We start from the raw sequence: 17122 nt of genomic DNA, 5'->3' as shown, positions 1-17122 counted from the left end.
ATTTAACAAATACAAATTGAAATTCCGAAATAACATGACCCATTTTCGTCTATTTACCAACACTTTAACTAACACTTTATATACACAGCTAATCAAAGAGATAGACTTCAAGTCATTATGTTTTTTAGGATTACCCATTTTCAGAATCAACACAATGAAAATACAAATCATTCTCTCTAAAAAAAATACAATCCATAGCCATGGCCAATCTTTAATGAGAGTGAAATCCTACATAAATCTCATAAAATTTATGTTTTTAACATTAAATAAGTTTTTGGTTTTTGTAATTTTTATCATATATTAATTAAAGACTAGAGATATAAATCAATATGTATTTGATTTTTTTTCTTCGAACGACTTAAATAGAGCTAAAAGATATAAACATTCTGGTATGAACACAAACATGAATGAACAATGTTTGGTCATATATGAATAAAAAACCTTTTTCTTCAAAATATTAAATTATTTTTTTATTAATTTTTTTTTATCGTAATAACATTTTCCCAAAAGATAAACCAACACTCAATTCTTTGTCGGGTACACCCTCCCTCCGATCATTATTATAAACAAAAATTAACATTTTAGATTCATTCATTAAATGATGTATATGATTTATAATCAAAATCATATACATCATTAATTAAATAAATATAAAATACAAAATTTTACTTATAATAATAATGATCAGAGGGTGTATGTCTCTATGGTTGAACCCCAAGTTGATAGCATGGATAATGAAACAAATACTACTATTGTATCCAAGCAAAATGGACCCCAATCTTGAACTTCTGGCTTAGATTATGTGGCTCAAGACAATTGGAGCCGTTGATGGGACTTATAATTACCCTAAACAAGGAACCATGTTCAAATATTCCCCTACAAGGATCCTTCCAAGTTCTGAATTTAATAAAATAAAAGAGAGAGAAAGTTCTATGATGATGAATTATTTGTTAAGTAACATGACATTGGAAAGATATATACATAGGACATTCCCTACAAATATGTCATTGTTTGTAAGGTAAGGTCCCATTGCCCAAAAACACGATACCGAAAGGGTGTATGGCTTTGAGAGGGAAATCATGGTGATGAAGCATGCAGGCCTGAACTTGTTGACATCAACATGGGACAACCTGTTATTGCTCCAAGAAATCATTTAACTAATTCATACTCTTGTACTTTTATGTGTTTTTTACTCAACCTTTGCTTCTTCTTTTTACTCATTTTTCTTTGCCTCTCTGCACTCCACTCGTTTATTTTATTTAACTCCACCCTAATCATACCAATTTCCAATTTTGTTTTGGATTGCTAAAACAGCCAATGCTAACACTATTTTATTTTTGTACAATTGCTTATCCTGACACATACAGTTATCTATGATACAAATATTAAATATTTTCTTTTAAGATAATAAGAAATTTAATTGTGTATTATTTAGTTTTTGAAGTAAAAAATGAAAATAGGAAAATTGTTAAAAGCAAAACCTTAATATCATTTCTCTAATATTAATTATTTAACAAATCAGTATTCCAAATACACTTTTGTCAACAAAAAAAAAGTATTCCAAATATACAATTTTTTATTGACAAGGACTCCCAATACATAGTAAAATACGATTCCACTATCATGAACCAATGCCACCTTCCCACAAAGTTGAATCAGGTTATGATACCACCGTCAGACCTTCTAAAGAAGTCAACATTGATGTGGGTCGACTCGTTGGACAAAGAGTAACCACACAAACGTAAGAGTTTTCGCATTTATATGTTATTCGACTTTCAATGTTCTATTCAATGTTAGACCGTAATCTACACTTGATAAATCACAACATATTATTGCTCTCAAGTATGAAGAAATTCTAACTCGTACTTGACATGAGTCCACATACTAGCTATTTAACAAATCAGTATTCGAAATACACCAAAAAAAATTTGTTGACAAGGACTCCCGATACAAAGTAAAATATGATTCCAACAATAAAAAAACACAATTCTATCAAAAAAAATACAGTGAAATATTAAAGTTATGAGTAATGCACATAATAGAAATTTTGAGATAAAATTAAAATAAGATGATTAAAGTAAGATTGAAGATATAAAAACATGTTAATTTGACATATTTTCCGTTTATTTAAGATATATATATTTTGTTCTCGTGAACTTAATTCAGTTGGTATGGACAATGCATAATATATGCAATGTTCGGCACCAAAAAAAAAATGTATTTTTTACATTGTGGGAGTAAGTCCAGTCAAATTTTTTTTGGATTCAACTACAATACTTCTAACATTATGGAAAACAAAAATTAAAAAGCTTTTAATCCAATATATTCTTTGAAATTCTGAATAATTATTGGATTAAATAGTATTAATTATTATTAATTACAAAAAAACATGTAGCACAGGATGAGAGAAATTTCTGGACAGAAGGACAACACGTGTAATAGAGAAAGAGACAACTAATTAATAGGTGTGAATGAATGAATGAAATACAGAAAAAAGGAGTGTGTAATAAACTCAATAGAAAAATAACCAAAAAATAAAATAAGAATACAATATAAAATAAAAAATAAATAAAACCCTGAGAGAAAGTTCAGTTCAGTTTCACTTCACAAAGACAAGAAAAAGGAATGTGAAGAAGAGGAAGAAGAAGAAGTACGTAAGCAATGGGAGGAGTGACGTCATCAATGGCAGCGAAATTAGCATTCTTTCCACCAAACCCACCATCATACAAACTCATCAAAGAAGAAGCAACAGGTTTATTGTTGATGGAACCATTCCCACACCGTGAAAATGTTGAAGTTTTGAAATTTCCTAATCGACGTGGAATTGAGATCGTTGCTATGTATGTTCGTCATCCAATGGCGAAAACCACTGTGCTGTACTCTCATGGAAATGCTGCTGATATTGGTCAGATGTATGAGCTTTTTGTGGAGCTTAGTATTCACCTGCGGGTTAATCTCATTGGGTCCGTATTTTCTTCAATTTTCAATCTTTTTTCTTTAAATTTCAATTTTTGTAACGCTTTTCTAGTTTTGTAACTGAATTATCAAATGGTTTTTTTTTCTTTTCTTTTTTTTGCTTTTTAGTTGAATTTGTTTGCTGATTTTGTGTTGAGTTGAGTTGACTCAGTCCTGGTAATTTACTTGTTTAAAGAAGCTTGATTGTAGTGACTAGGTTAATTGTTTTATGGATTTGATTTTGATGTGTTTTTTAGGGTAAATAATTCACTTGTTTAGTTGTTAGTTAGGTTTGATTTAGTCAAAGATGGGGACTTTTTGGTCCTCATTAGTTTATGATATGAAGGGTGAGTCATGTATTATATTTTAATTTTAATTTTTGTGGTTCTTATGTGGTTAGAAGATAAGGATTTTAAGGTGGCAGTGTCGAATTAGTGTTCCATCGTTTTCGTGTTTTAATGAGATCGATGTATTAGAATGTGGTGATTGAGAGATATTGGAATTTAGCTAAATTCCATCGTTTTCGTATTTTAATGTGCTGATTGTGATGTTGGAATTTAGCTGATTATCCGAAAAGTTTACTCTAGCAAACCCCGAACTTAGTGGGATAAGGCTTGGATGTTGGTTAGATCTGAAAAATTTACTGTAGGGATTTAAGGGATATGAATGAAATGGCCATTTACCTACAGGACTTGGGAGGTTTCAATTTCAATGCAACACATCATAGCTCCTTTTCTTTTGTTCTCATTTTCAGATTTTAGATAGGTTTTCATTTTTTCTTTAACTGAAATTTTAGAAAGCATGAGTTAAGTACATTTACTACATAATAAGGAAAACTGTAAAAGACCATAAAGTTGGTAATTAGATGGTCAGTTTCATTCAGAAATTGATTTGTGACATTAGTTAAGCTCAATGGTGCGTTTTTTCGTTCTGCAGGAAGTGCATATGGTTCATGGTCTGCAGTGTGACCAAAACTTAAGTTTTAGCCTTAATATTTGCTGATCTTTGTGCTGCTAGGAATAATATTTAAATCGGTTAGTGTAGTTGAATTGCTAGCTTCTAAACTTCACAAATAGCTCCATCAAACCATTTTCTTTAATTCCATGCTTTGTGAGCGGTTACATTCAATTTAGGGCTTGCGGTTACACCTTAGATGCCCAATAACTCAATAACAGATGAAACTGTAAACTTTGTTTCCGTACTAAGTATTACTAACACTTTGGATTCTTGATATACCGAGGATGCACATCCAAACATGCAGAGTTCACATATTCACATTCTGCCTTTAATTTGAGTCTTATTTTTTCTCTTGAATGTTACTTTCATATGGTAAAAGAAACTTTTTTTTGAAAGGATGGTAAAAGAAACTTTAACATGCAAAAAATAGTGTATTGAGGCACAGATAAGGGAGTTCACGAGTAAGAGTAATGTTGGAGACCGTACTCGTTAGATCCTCACCTTTTAGAATCAATCTAAGGGTATGCTTGGGAGTTGAGTTTTGGATGGGAGGGCTTTGGAGGGATAATCTGTATTTTGAAATATATTTGATATTTTTTCTTGAAAAAACATGATAAATGATCCGTACAATACTCTAATTACACTCAATTTATTTTTGAAAACATTTTACAGTGTCCTTAATTTAATAAAGAAAAGTCCTCCCCTCTCCTCCAAAACCCTCATCCAAACATACCCTAAAGACCCCTTTAAAATAGGTTGCTTGCTTATCATATATCTGTTGTGTTGTGTTTGTTATAAAAAATTATATGGTGTATGTTAATTATGTTTTCAAGCATCTTGTTTCTATGCATGCAGATACGATTACTCTGGCTATGGACAGTCGTCAGGGAAGGTAACTGCCTTATATGCTTCTTTCTGGTTTATTTCATTCTTTTGTTCTTAGCAAGGAGAAGCATAATGAAAAACGGATATTTTCACAGCCAAGTGAGCATAATACGTATGCTGACATTGAAGCTGTATATAAGTGTCTCGAAGAGAACTATGGTGCTAAGCAGGAAGATATAATCCTTTATGGTCAATCTGTTGGGAGTGGTCCTACTTTGGATCTTGCTGCTCGATTACCCCGACTGAGGGCTGTTGTTCTCCATAGTCCTATACTATCGGGGTTGAGAGTGATGTATCCGGTGAAAAGGACATACTGGTTTGACATCTATAAGGTTAGATTTTTCACCATCCTATGTATTTGATGTCCTTTGCTTTGAGAATCATGTATTATGTAACTGAATTTCATTCTGTGTTGTGGTGTAGAACATTGATAAAATTCCGTTGGTGAAGTGTCCAGTGCTAGTGATTCATGTAAGTATTTCATGTTTATTTTGTTCGATTTTCCACCGTCTAATATTTTGTCACTGTAATTTATGTTGTTGCTGTCAGCATGTAATGGTATCCAATTAACTGATTTGATAATGGTTGTGGTCTTTAATTTGGTGCTTACTCAGTACGCTAGCTTAGTGTTCATACTGATAAATATAATCTCTTCTATACAAGCAACCTGCACATTGTTGTTTAAAATCAGCATTTCTCCTGCAGAAATATGCAATGAAAATTATGATAAGGTTGATAATTTTCATAATTTTCATTGCATATTTCTGCAGGAGAAATGCTGATTTTCATTGCATATTTCTGCAAGAGAAATGCTGATTTTAAGGTTGATAAATATAGAACGTCATTTTTCTTAAATAAGCTAGTTTTCACAAGTGGGAACCTGTTGATTGTGGCTGGTTTTACAGCATCAAAGTTGAAAAGAAACAGCCTTTGTTGCTGATTAAACTGTTGGAAAAATTAGATTTGACAAGCATCCTCCAATTCACCAAGATAAAACATAATTAGATATAAGAGTAAACATATGGCTTTCAGAAAGTTAACCTCCATTATATATAAAATCAATTTCTTTAATTAAACTCCTGGTGCATCCCTCGTAGTTTTTCATCAAAATAGTCCCAACGGGTTAGTGCTCATAAATTCTCATTCAACAGTATAAAGAATTCTGAAATAAGAATTAATAACAAGTATTATGTATTCTTTATAATAATAATTCTGTCAATACTTTTAAGATTGTTGGAAAAATTAGACATATAATTATCATTAAATAATAAATTCAGAATAAATATTAACACAGATAAATTGACTCTAAATAAAATGAATTTAGTATGAGAAACTTATCGATCTTACTGAGGCGTGCAAAGAGCATTGGGCTTAAGAGTATTTTGCCGCCATGGATTAGTCATCCGGAGCAGTTGGCCTCACAGCTAATACTCTTGCACCGGATAACTAATCCGTGGCGGCAAAATACTCTTAAGCCCACATGCCTCACTCATTAAGATCGATAAGTTTCTTATACTCAATTCGTTTTATTTAGAGTCAATTTATTTGTGTTGATATCTATTCTGAATTTATTATTTAATCTTAATTCTATGTCTAATTTTTCCAATATAAACTTCCTCAGTTGTATTCTTGTGAATTATGTAACTCAGCAAATATTGCTTTTCTCTAGGTTGTTTTTTGGGTACAGAGCATTTCATATTGGTTCACTAATTTGGCATCATTCTTGCATTTTCTCCAGGGAACTGCTGATGAGGTTGTTGATTGCTCTCATGGAAAGCATTTATGGGAGCTATGCCAACAGAAATATGAACCTTTATGGCTCAAAGATGGAAACCACTGTAACTTGGAGCTCTATCCAGAATACCTTAGACATCTAAGAAAATTCATATCAACGGTAGAAAAGTCACCATCCCAAAGACTGAGTTTTAGAAGAAGTGTGGATAGGGTTGAACAATCCAGAGGAAGTACTGATTGCTCAGAAAAGCCAAGGAAGAGCACAGATCACAGAGACAAACCACCAAGAAGTACTGATAAGTCAGAAAAACTGAAATATCATGAATTCAAATTCAACAATCCTGAGAAATTAGAGAAGTTAAGAGTCCAATTTGACCAGACGGAGCGGTCAAGAAGAAGCGTAGAGTACAATGACAAATCTAGAAGCATTGAATTCCAAGAGAAATCCAGAAGAAGTGTCGATGTTCAGTTTGAGAGACCGCGGAAGAGCATCGACTGGCTGGATAGAATTCGAGCTAGTTGAGCTTCTTGAAGCATCTGTAATATTGGAACTGGGTTTGCTAGGCGGGAGGGGAAAAAGTACAAAGATACGACAGACACAGTTATTTACACTGGGTGTTTAACTTATGGTTTGCAGAATGCATATGTTGCTATTGCAGTTTCATACTTCCATTGTATTATTACATTTCGGATATGTTGCAGAACACGATATTCTTAGTTTTCCATTATTAATATTATTTTCGATTGATGTGACTCTAACCTTGTATTAGTTTCATACTTCCATTGCATTGTAACATTTGATTTGGATATGTTGGGGGACTAGATATTCTTAGTTTTTTAATTTTCAATTGATGCGAGTCTAACCTTGCTTCAGTTATAGTAGTTATCAAGAGCACAAATATAATTATCAAATTTTGTTCTCAAACACTAATTTCAACATGTTATTAGCAAAACAAAAAAAAGAGTCAAATCAGTCATCACCAAGCAGTTGTGCAACACTGATACTAGATGGTGAAATATGAGCCATCAAAATCACATTACATTTTTTGCTAGTGATTTTAGAAAGTGTTGGACTTTGTTTGGGAATTTTTCTTCATCTTTTCCACCATCTTCTCTATGATTCAGAACAGAAGGTGACTTTGGTATAGCTTCCACAAAGTGCACCACTCTTGCTTTCTTGTAATGATGAGTATTGGAAGCAACACAGTTCATTATGTTCTCTTCACATCCTTGGATCGATTAGAAGAAAGAAAAAACACAAGCAAGACTCAAAAACTTTGACTTATTTATAGCAGTAGTATTGCATTCGAAGTTGTGTAGTCAATTATTCAAAAACTTACAAAGGGTAAGTTTCAACATAAAACTTCTTTCGATGGTCTTTAACTAAACTCAGTTATCTATGATAGACTCTAAAATCCAATGTCAGTTCGTTAATCTTTTAATGCAGCAATCTTCATCTGACATGCACAAAGACTTTGATCTTTTCATTTCATATCTTTACAGTTTGACCAACCTTCCAATTTTGTGATAAAAAATAAATGAATAAAATTTAAAAAGGAATCCTTCTGTGTGATGACTGGCTATTGGTTAGATCTTTAATCCAATTATCAGAATATGCTGACGACAATGACTTTGGTGTACTTTGACTGCATTTAATCAAAATCATTGATCCATATTGTTTACACTTAAAATGCTTTACAGAATCTCAATCACCGGACCGATATTAGAATGTTTCATATGTTATTGTTTTCTTTCTGTTACAAATTACAACTCTCTTATCGAGTATATATTTAGAATAAACACTAACATGGTTAAATCATTCATTAGCTAATGTTGTCATTTGTAATTCATGTTCTCAATGTTTTCTTTTATTCCAACATGTGCTGAATCCTTAATCTTAGATGAAATTATTAGTTTTTCTTAATAAAAAAATCAGAATATAAACTTGGTTTTACATGGTTCTGCAACACTCACACATCATGCACCCTAACAACCTCTGCTTGACCCGAGTAAATAAACTTTTTTATTATGTGTGGGTGCAGACAAAGCACATAACATTGATTTTTATAAAAAAAAAAAACACACATATATATACATACATGACAATGGATCAAATTATAGCTAATGAATTAGCTGATAGTGAATAATTTATATAGTCAGTTTGATAAAAAAATAGCGGATAACAGTTAGTTGATAACATGAATTTATATCAAATAAGATAGCTGTTGCGGAGAAAGATAAATGACTAAAGTTATAATGTTTGATTAAAGGCTAAACTGCACTTTTCAAAACTTAAGGGGTGAAAAATACACTTTAGCCTTAATTAAATTAGTAGTTTAATTAGTTAATAAATTTAAAACGATATAAAAATATACTTTTAATTAATATTTAATTTTTCAATTAAGATAATAGGGTCAAAACCAAGAGCAAAATTGACATGCTATAAATTATAAGCTTTAAGCTCAAAAGTTACTTGAAGTAACTTTTAAAAAGAAACACCATAAATTAGTAAAAAAAATTCTATAAGCTTGTGAGGAAAAAAATGACCAAACAACACAGTTTTGATGATATAATTTTCATAATTTGACCGTTCAAGTATTGCCATTCTAAGATTTTGAATTTCTATATTTTTATAGCAGTTTTAACCCTTTATGTTTTCTCCATTTCTGATTTAGTAATTCCCTCTTAATTTCTCCAAAATTTACACATAAAAAAAAAAAAACAATTCTTGACGTGACACTCAACTTTTGTCAGGGTGATTTTTTTATAATTAAACATTTAAAACGTCTAAATATCTCAACTTCAAAACTTTAATAAAGAATTTTGTTAGCATCTAAATTGATTTTTGATATATTTTTTTGTTTGAAGAAATCAAACTATCTCAACGAAATTGATAAAAGAGACACATTTTAAGGTCTCAAACTAACTGGACTAACCAAAATGGAACAAATAATGTCCCATACCAAAATTTTAGAGAAAATGGGGAAAAGGAGCAACAAATCACAAATGAAAAAATATAACGGTAAAATTGTTAAAAAAAAAAAAAAACATGTGAAGGCCAAAAATACAGTTAAGCTTTCATTCATCGGAGTTTGGAAATGTCACTGACGTGAAATTGAAGTTAATGCAAATTCTAACATTTCTTTAAAGCTTACAGATCCTAAAGTTTCATACTGAATTCCACTTCCTCATCTTATGTAAATTGTGGTAATTATCGTTTTGGTCAAAGCATGAAGAATCATTAACAGCAAATACCAAAATTCCAAACTGTCATAAAGGTCAATTTTTTATTCAAAGTTTCAATCTTTAACGCTGTTAAAATTCTGGGCACCCTTTGATTTTCATTTTCTTGGCAATCAAACAGGTGAATTTGGCGGTTTGGTGATTGGATTGGTTTGTGTTGCATGGCGAAGGAAGAAATTGCAAATCAAGCTATCAAGCATGCTTTCAGGGCTCTGAGAAAGCGGCATTTGAACGAAGAAGGAGCTCATGCTGCTGCTTTTGCTGCTCTTTCTAGACCTATTGTTTCTCAGGTATCTTTTATGTGCTTTGTTTTAGAGTTTTTTTTTTTTTTTTTTGAAATTGATCAAAATTTGACTTTATTTTATATTTTGTTATAGAAATAGCTTATACTTGAGCACTGATACCATAAGCGCTTATGCTATAGTCACTTAATTGAGCCGTTTATCAAAACATAGCCTAATTGTCGTTGTTACATGTTTCTTATTGCAAATTGGTAAGCGTATAACCGCTCATGTGAGATCTCTTGGTTGGATATTTATACTCCAATCGTGAGGTACTCGGTTCAAGCCCAGATAAGGGTATACTGTTCTTGGAAACAAAAAATTGGCAAGTGTATTAATAGTTGCGGATGCTGCTTATTGTCAGTGTTATTGTTGTTACTTGGATCACAATCTGTATCTAAATATTGGAATGCTTTTACCGAGTTAAATGTTGTATTTGTGTCATTATAGGCCTCTGAATGGAAAGAGAAAGCAGAGAGTCTGGAAATGGAACTTCAGCAATGCTACAAAGCTCAATCCCGAGTATCTGAGCAGCTTGTTGTGGAAATAGCTGAATCTAGAACTTTGAAATCTGTGATTCAAGAGAAAGAAACTGCAGTTGATGATTTGCAAAAAGAGTTGACTTCAATGAGGTTGCTTATTTTCCTTTTTATGTTTTTAATTCCAAAAGTTAGGTGCCTTTATTTCTTTGAAGTTACTGCATTTTACTTATAGAGGGACTTGAAATTTACAGGGATGAGTGCAAGCAAATGAAAAAGGACTTAGAAGACAAAATTAATGCTCATGAAATCATTCTAAGTGAGAATACAGAGCTTAAAACACAATTGGAGGAAATGACTATTAGAGCCAAGAGTGCTGAAATTGAACATAAGACATTGGTGGATCGCATGATGTTAGAAAAAATGAAGAATGCTGAACAACTAAATGAGGTATAATATATGTACATTCACCATATGAACATTTGAAATAAAGCAGTCATTTGTACAAACTTAATATATGAGAATGAATTAGGCTAGGGCATGTAATGAAGTTAAAGCAGCTAATAATAAGATTACAATTTAGTTAGTTCACTTGCTTCCTATCTGCTATTGGTGTCACCGTCTTCGGTGTAGATGTCAGTTACCTGACTATGCTACATTTTACTACCACTACTGCATCAAGTTTCGAGCTTGTTTTCTGATTGCGTGAAATTTGGATTGTATGCAGAGTCAAATGATCTTGTGACTGTTGCAAAGTAATCCAAGTTTTTTTTACATGTAGCACCCTCACAAATTACACTGATATTTTTAAATCTAATAATTAGCTGCATGGATTCTCAATGTTTCATTGGTCTGCTTTAACTAATATATTTCCCATCAATTTAGGCAAACCAACTGTATGATGACATGATCAAGCAGCTAAAGGCCAGTGGTTTAGAAAAACTTGCAAGACAGCAGATAGATGGCATAGTTCGCCAAGGTGAAGAATACGCCGATGTCATTTTGCAGTCAATTGTCCCATCCACATGTAAACACAGGCTCCAAGCACACGAAGGTGGTTGTGCTGCCATATTGTTTGAGTGTAATTCTAATAAATTGATAACCGGGGGACAGGATCGAGCAGTTAAAGTGTGGGATACCGATTCAGGATCCTTAATTTCCAATCTTCATGGCTGCCTTGGCTCTGTATTAGATCTCGCAATCACCAACGATAATAGATCTGTTATTGCTGCTAGCAGCTCAAACAACTTGTATGCATGGGATCTCAACTTGGGTCGTGTCCATCATACCCTTACTGGCCACACGGATAAAGTCTGTGCCGTTGACGTCAGCAAGGTTTCCAGCCGTCACGTCGTCAGTTCAGCTTACGACGGCACTATAAAAGTTTGGGACTTGCTTAAAGGCTATTGCATTAACACAATCATTTTCCACAGCAACTGCAATGCTCTTTCCTTCAGCACGGATGGACAGACCATACTTTCTGGACATGTTGACGGAAATCTTCGACTATGGGATATTAAAAGCGGAAAACTACTCAGCGAGGTTGCAGCACACTCACTTGCTGTCACATCAATATCTCTTTCTCGAAATGGAAATGTTGTACTAACCAGTGGAAGGGACAATTTGCACAATTTGTTTGACATGCGATCTCTAGAAGTTAGTGGCACACTGAAAGCCGCCGGAAATAGAGTGGCCTCCAATTGGAGTCGCTCGTGTATTAGCCCGGATGATAAAAATGTTGCTGCCGGATCATCAGATGGATCTGTCTATGTTTGGTCAGCATCTAAAGCTGATATAGTCGGTACTCTGAAGGAACATACTTCTTCTATCCTTTGTTGTACATGGAGTGGCCTCGGAAGACCCTTAGCTTCAGCTGACAAGAATGGAGTTGTTTGTATCTGGACCTAAGGAAGCTCTTTTTCTTTGAATATACTAGCTGGTTTGGAGAAAGTACGGTGATGCTCATTTGCTCAGGTTCAGATTTAATGAATGATTTACTTCAGTAAATAGTTACACTTTAAATTAGGACCAATTTAGATATTCATTTTTAACAGAAAAACAGTTGTGCTACTGCTACCCTCTAGTAAATCAACTGCAATGAAAAGTTTATGATCCACTAGTCTCTAAATGGAAAAATTTGTTAAATCAAGTCTCATACTGTAATTAATGTAAAAATGGATGAGGATTAATACATTGGATTATCTTTTACTTTTACTCTTCCTGTGTCATTGGATTAGTCCTTTGTTTTATTGTAACTTCTCTTCTGCATACATCACCACACATGCTATGTGCAAATATCTTTTGTAATTGCATTGTTAACTCTTCTTCGTTTTATCCTTAAGTAAAATATTGTTAAGTGAGCATGGGGGGAATATGGAAATTAGTTCTCACCAAAATGTGAAATTTATTGTCAATCCACATGGGTGATGGATGAAAATACACAAAAAAAGATGAACATTGGTTATTTCTCTCAATCAAGTTCCATCATAATATCTTGACAAAACCATTCAATTTTCCTCTCTTTTCTCTCTATGTTCTGTGACAGATTTGAAATTCTTTAAATTCCAAAATTCCTAATGTTGTTGCATTTAGACAAAACTTTAAGTGTGATTTTTATCTCCATTGCATCTAATAAATCTGCCTTCAATGTTCAAACCCTAGTGCTTTGTGAGGTCTCTGAAATAGGTTTCTGAGCAAACAAACATTACTAGCTTTTCTTTTTGGGGGCTATTGACGTGGCTTACTGACAAAGGTTAGGGTTAATAGTGTTTTACCCACCTGTAATATAAGTCATTTCCGGTTTTCTCCCCTGTTAATTTGAGCAAATTTCGACTTACTCCCTGCCATATCATCGATTTTGTACAGTCAAAATTCATGAAGGTCCATGTGAAGACTAATTTATCCCCTTCCTGTTTTTGAATGACCTATCTTCAGATGTAACATGTGAGACAGATAACTTGAAATATCTTGTAAGGAAATTAGGAAGATTCGAAGAAAATGTTTTTGAAAACGCCTGATTTTTTTCCTTCAAGAAAGCTTATAAGATGTAATCAAATGAATAATCACATATACATTTGTTTTTGTTCATAATTTTAGCAATTGATCATTCATTATTTAAGTATAAAATTTACAGTTTTAAATTTTTAGATTATTTTGTAATATCCTGATTCGACCTATTAATTGGTGATTCATAAGAATGCAAGGAAGGTACGCAACGTAACTCATTGTTCTCATGAAAACATAAGAGATAGAATGACAATACTTCAGCCAAAAGGCAACAAGAAACAATTTTTTTTTTTTAAATAATAATAATAATTAATGGATGGTACCCAAAACATTACGCCATGGAAATCCTTTAAAACAAGCAAGAACGTCACGTTGGACTCTAGAGTCAAATAATAGCTACTGAATAATAATAATAAATGGCATCTTTCCTTGCCAAATTGAGAAACAATATGTTAGCAAATTCTAGGCCTTTGCGGCTTTGCCAACTCAAATTATATAGCTCACCCACTTCTGTTCTGCTCAATTAATACAATTATTTCTGAAAAAACACATTTATGTAGATTGAATTAAGTTTGGAAAAACATAAGGGGTGTATGTACATAAGGTAATAAACTAGTAAATGTGTCGTATGTTTTACATAAGCCAAAATTAAATGTTCAATAAGTGAGATCAGTTTACCCTTATCGGTTATTATCACCAAAAACGTTGTTTGGATGATTTTCTAAAATCAATTACATATTGAATTCAAAATAAATTATCTTGTGTATGAGTTTTTTTTCCTCTAAAAACAGTTCCATTCAAAATTTAGTATACATTTAATCAAAACATTATATCATGCCCGTAACTGTGAAGACTAATTTATGAGATAACTGATATTCATTAATGAACTTATTTCTTCCAACATAAGATTTTTCATACACACCGACCAAACTCCCACAAGTAGTTAAGAAATCCAAACATCTACCACTTGTGTCATATTTAACGCAAAAACTTTCCGTAATTTATTTTTTAATCAAACGCAAAAACTACTTTTGCTTACTTCTAATTAAACTTATATTTTGTAACTGAAAAAAATTAAACTTATACTTGAAGACAAAAACTCTTACCTCATAAACTTCTATCTAAACATGGAATGATAAGTTTCAATATTAAAAAAAGAAAATAGATTTGATGCACTTTTTGTGCGTGGTGCCACACCACTTTCAATTTTGTGTCTTTGTTATAGTATAGATAAAAACAACAGTTCCACTACATTATTTGCAGCACAAAGTGGCTCAAAACTGAACGCAACCACATTTCACATTCACCACCCCTTCACCATGTTACTCCTTAATGCAATAGCGTAATAAGCATGCAAAAGAAAGATGATTCTTGAAGCATACAATAACAGAAAGCATGCCACAGAAACAAAATGACACAGTTATCACTTATCAACTCACATTAAAATACAAAATATAAATCTCTCAAATTTCCATTTCCACTCATTGAATCCTTTGCTTCCATACTTGAACAACACAAACTTATCCTATTTTATCATCTCCATCATTGTGCATTGTTCATCCCCTTAAGAAACCTTTACCTTCCTCATATTTTTTAGTGTTTCCATTCTCCAATCCTCTATATAAACCATCCCTTGCTCTTTCCCTTTCCATCCAACTTTCATTCAATTAATACATTAAAAACAAGTGAATTGCTTCCAAACAAATAAACATGACAACTAAGAAACTATTGTTGATTGTTCTGTCCATTGCTTTGGTTCTTGTAGTATCCGAGAGCTTTGATTTCCACGACAAAGATGTGTCCTCCGACGAAAGCTTGTGGGACTTATACGAGAGATGGAGGAGTCATCACACGGTTTCTCGGAACCTCAACGAGAAACAAAAGCGCTTTAACGTGTTCAAATCAAATGTGATGCATGTCCACAACACTAACAAAATGGATAAGCCTTACAAGTTGAAACTTAACAAGTTTGCCGACATGACCAACCATGAATTTAAGACTACCTATGCTGGATCAAAGGTTAATCACCACAGAATGTTCCGAGGCACGCCACGTGTAAGTGGAACATTCATGTATGAGAATTTTACCAAAGCTCCTGCTTCTGTTGATTGGAGAAAGAAAGGTGCTGTCACTGATGTCAAGGATCAAGGCCAATGTGGTAAGATAAAAAAGTTACTATTTAGATTCTTTACCATCCCCTTGCATTTACACAGTCAACAGTTTGACACCATCTGATCAAAGATCGGATGACTTGTATTACGAGCAAACTTTTTAAATATTTATACATTTAATTCATGAGTTTCCGAGTACGTAAATACATATGATTTGTGACTGCAGGTCAATCCATTTTCAAATAGTTATACCAGACATTATTAATCATATTCCTTGAGCTTAACCTAGGTCATATATTATATTTTTCCACTATTCTGCAACATAGCTTTTTATAACATTGTTGTTTGTGATTAATGTCTTGTATAGGTAGTTGCTGGGCTTTTTCAACTGTTGTAGCTGTTGAAGGCATCAACCAAATAAAGACAAATAGGCTAGTGCCTTTGTCTGAACAAGAGCTTATAGATTGTGACAATCAAGAAAATCAAGGATGCAATGGTGGGCTAATGGAATATGCTTTTGAGTACATCAAGCAAAAAGGTGGCATAACAACAGAAAGCTATTACCCTTACACAGCAAATGACGGATCATGTGATGCAACAAAAGTGAGTAAGCGATGCTAAACTTCTATTGAAATTTTTTAATATAATTGACATGCAACTTTAGGAACCTAAGATTCAAAAATGATTCATGTTGCAGGAAAATGTCCCAGCAGTGTCGATTGATGGTCATGAGACTGTTCCGGCTAATGATGAAGATGCTTTGCTCAAAGCTGTTGCCAACCAACCTGTATCCGTAGCCATAGATGCCGGAGGATCTGATTTCCAGTTTTACTCAGAGGTAAATATGAGAATGAATCCTCTCTATTAACACAAGAGAATAGTGAAATCTAAACCTTCAAAATAAAAAAAATAAAAAAAGAGATGGAAGAAATATGCTATTATTAGCATTCAATTTTGAAACTAATGTGTATCTTAATTTTGTAAACACCTATTACAGGGAGTATTTACTGGCGATTGTGGTAAAGAGCTAAATCACGGTGTAGCGATAGTAGGATATGGAACAACAGTTGATGGAACTAATTATTGGATTGTGAGGAACTCATGGGGAGCGGAATGGGGTGAACAAGGTTACATAAGAATGAAAAGGAATGTATCTAACAAGGAAGGACTTTGTGGCATAGCTATGGAAGCTTCCTACCCAGTTAAAAACTCCTCCAAAAATCCAGCAGGACCTTTATCATCTACCAAGGATGAGCTTTGAATGTTTTACATCAAAATTTAGCTTTCATCAATGTTTGATGTTGTTTTCTAGTATGTGTTGAAAATTACATCATTACCTTATGAACTTTAAATATTTGAATCTTAGATTTGATGGCAATGTATGGTTTGGATAGTTATGCTTGTATTTCAAAAAGAAATAAATGTTTCAATTTGATTTAACTGTTAGCAATTTATCATGTAACTTCCCTCA

The 17122-nt window shown here is 32.9% G+C and overlaps 3 protein-coding genes across 4 annotated transcripts; all 3 read left to right on the top strand.

Moving 5' to 3' along the window:
* The first annotated feature begins 2519 nt into the window (after positions 1–2519).
* On the top strand, positions 2520–7372 carry LOC25489524 (alpha/beta hydrolase domain-containing protein 17B). The gene is made up of 5 exons (XM_013605521.3): positions 2520–2963; positions 4768–4804; positions 4893–5129; positions 5221–5268; positions 6536–7372. Exons 1-5 carry the CDS (start codon positions 2662–2664, stop codon positions 7052–7054), a joined length of 1143 nt encoding a protein of 380 aa, XP_013460975.1. The 5' UTR covers positions 2520–2661; the 3' UTR covers positions 7055–7372.
* A 2115-nt stretch (positions 7373–9487) lies between these two features.
* On the top strand, positions 9488–12750 carry LOC25489523 (autophagy-related protein 16). Of its 2 annotated transcripts, none has more exons than XM_013605520.3 (5): positions 9488–9809; positions 9896–10064; positions 10506–10687; positions 10789–10984; positions 11420–12750. In XM_013605520.3, exons 2-5 carry the CDS (start codon positions 9936–9938, stop codon positions 12440–12442), a joined length of 1530 nt encoding a protein of 509 aa, XP_013460974.1. In that variant the 5' UTR covers positions 9488–9809; positions 9896–9935; the 3' UTR covers positions 12443–12750. The 2 variants fall into 2 exon arrangements, with proteins under 2 accessions (XP_013460974.1, XP_039687408.1); XM_039831474.1 differs by having other exon boundaries at positions 9579–9738.
* Positions 12751–15190: 2440 nt separating this feature from the next.
* On the top strand, positions 15191–17101 carry LOC25489522 (vignain). The gene is made up of 4 exons (XM_013605519.3): positions 15191–15698; positions 16019–16254; positions 16349–16489; positions 16649–17101. The coding sequence occupies exons 1-4, from the start codon at positions 15251–15253 to the stop codon at positions 16910–16912; spliced, it is 1089 nt and encodes a 362-aa protein (XP_013460973.1). The 5' UTR covers positions 15191–15250; the 3' UTR covers positions 16913–17101.
* The last annotated feature ends 21 nt before the right edge of the window (positions 17102–17122 follow it).

Source organism: Medicago truncatula, chromosome 3 (assembly GCF_003473485.1).
Source record: "Medicago truncatula cultivar Jemalong A17 chromosome 3, MtrunA17r5.0-ANR, whole genome shotgun sequence".
NCBI lineage: Eukaryota > Viridiplantae > Streptophyta > Magnoliopsida > Fabales > Fabaceae > Medicago > Medicago truncatula.
Note: the sequence above shows the minus strand (reverse complement) of the source record. Positions and strands in the feature narration are given on the sequence as shown.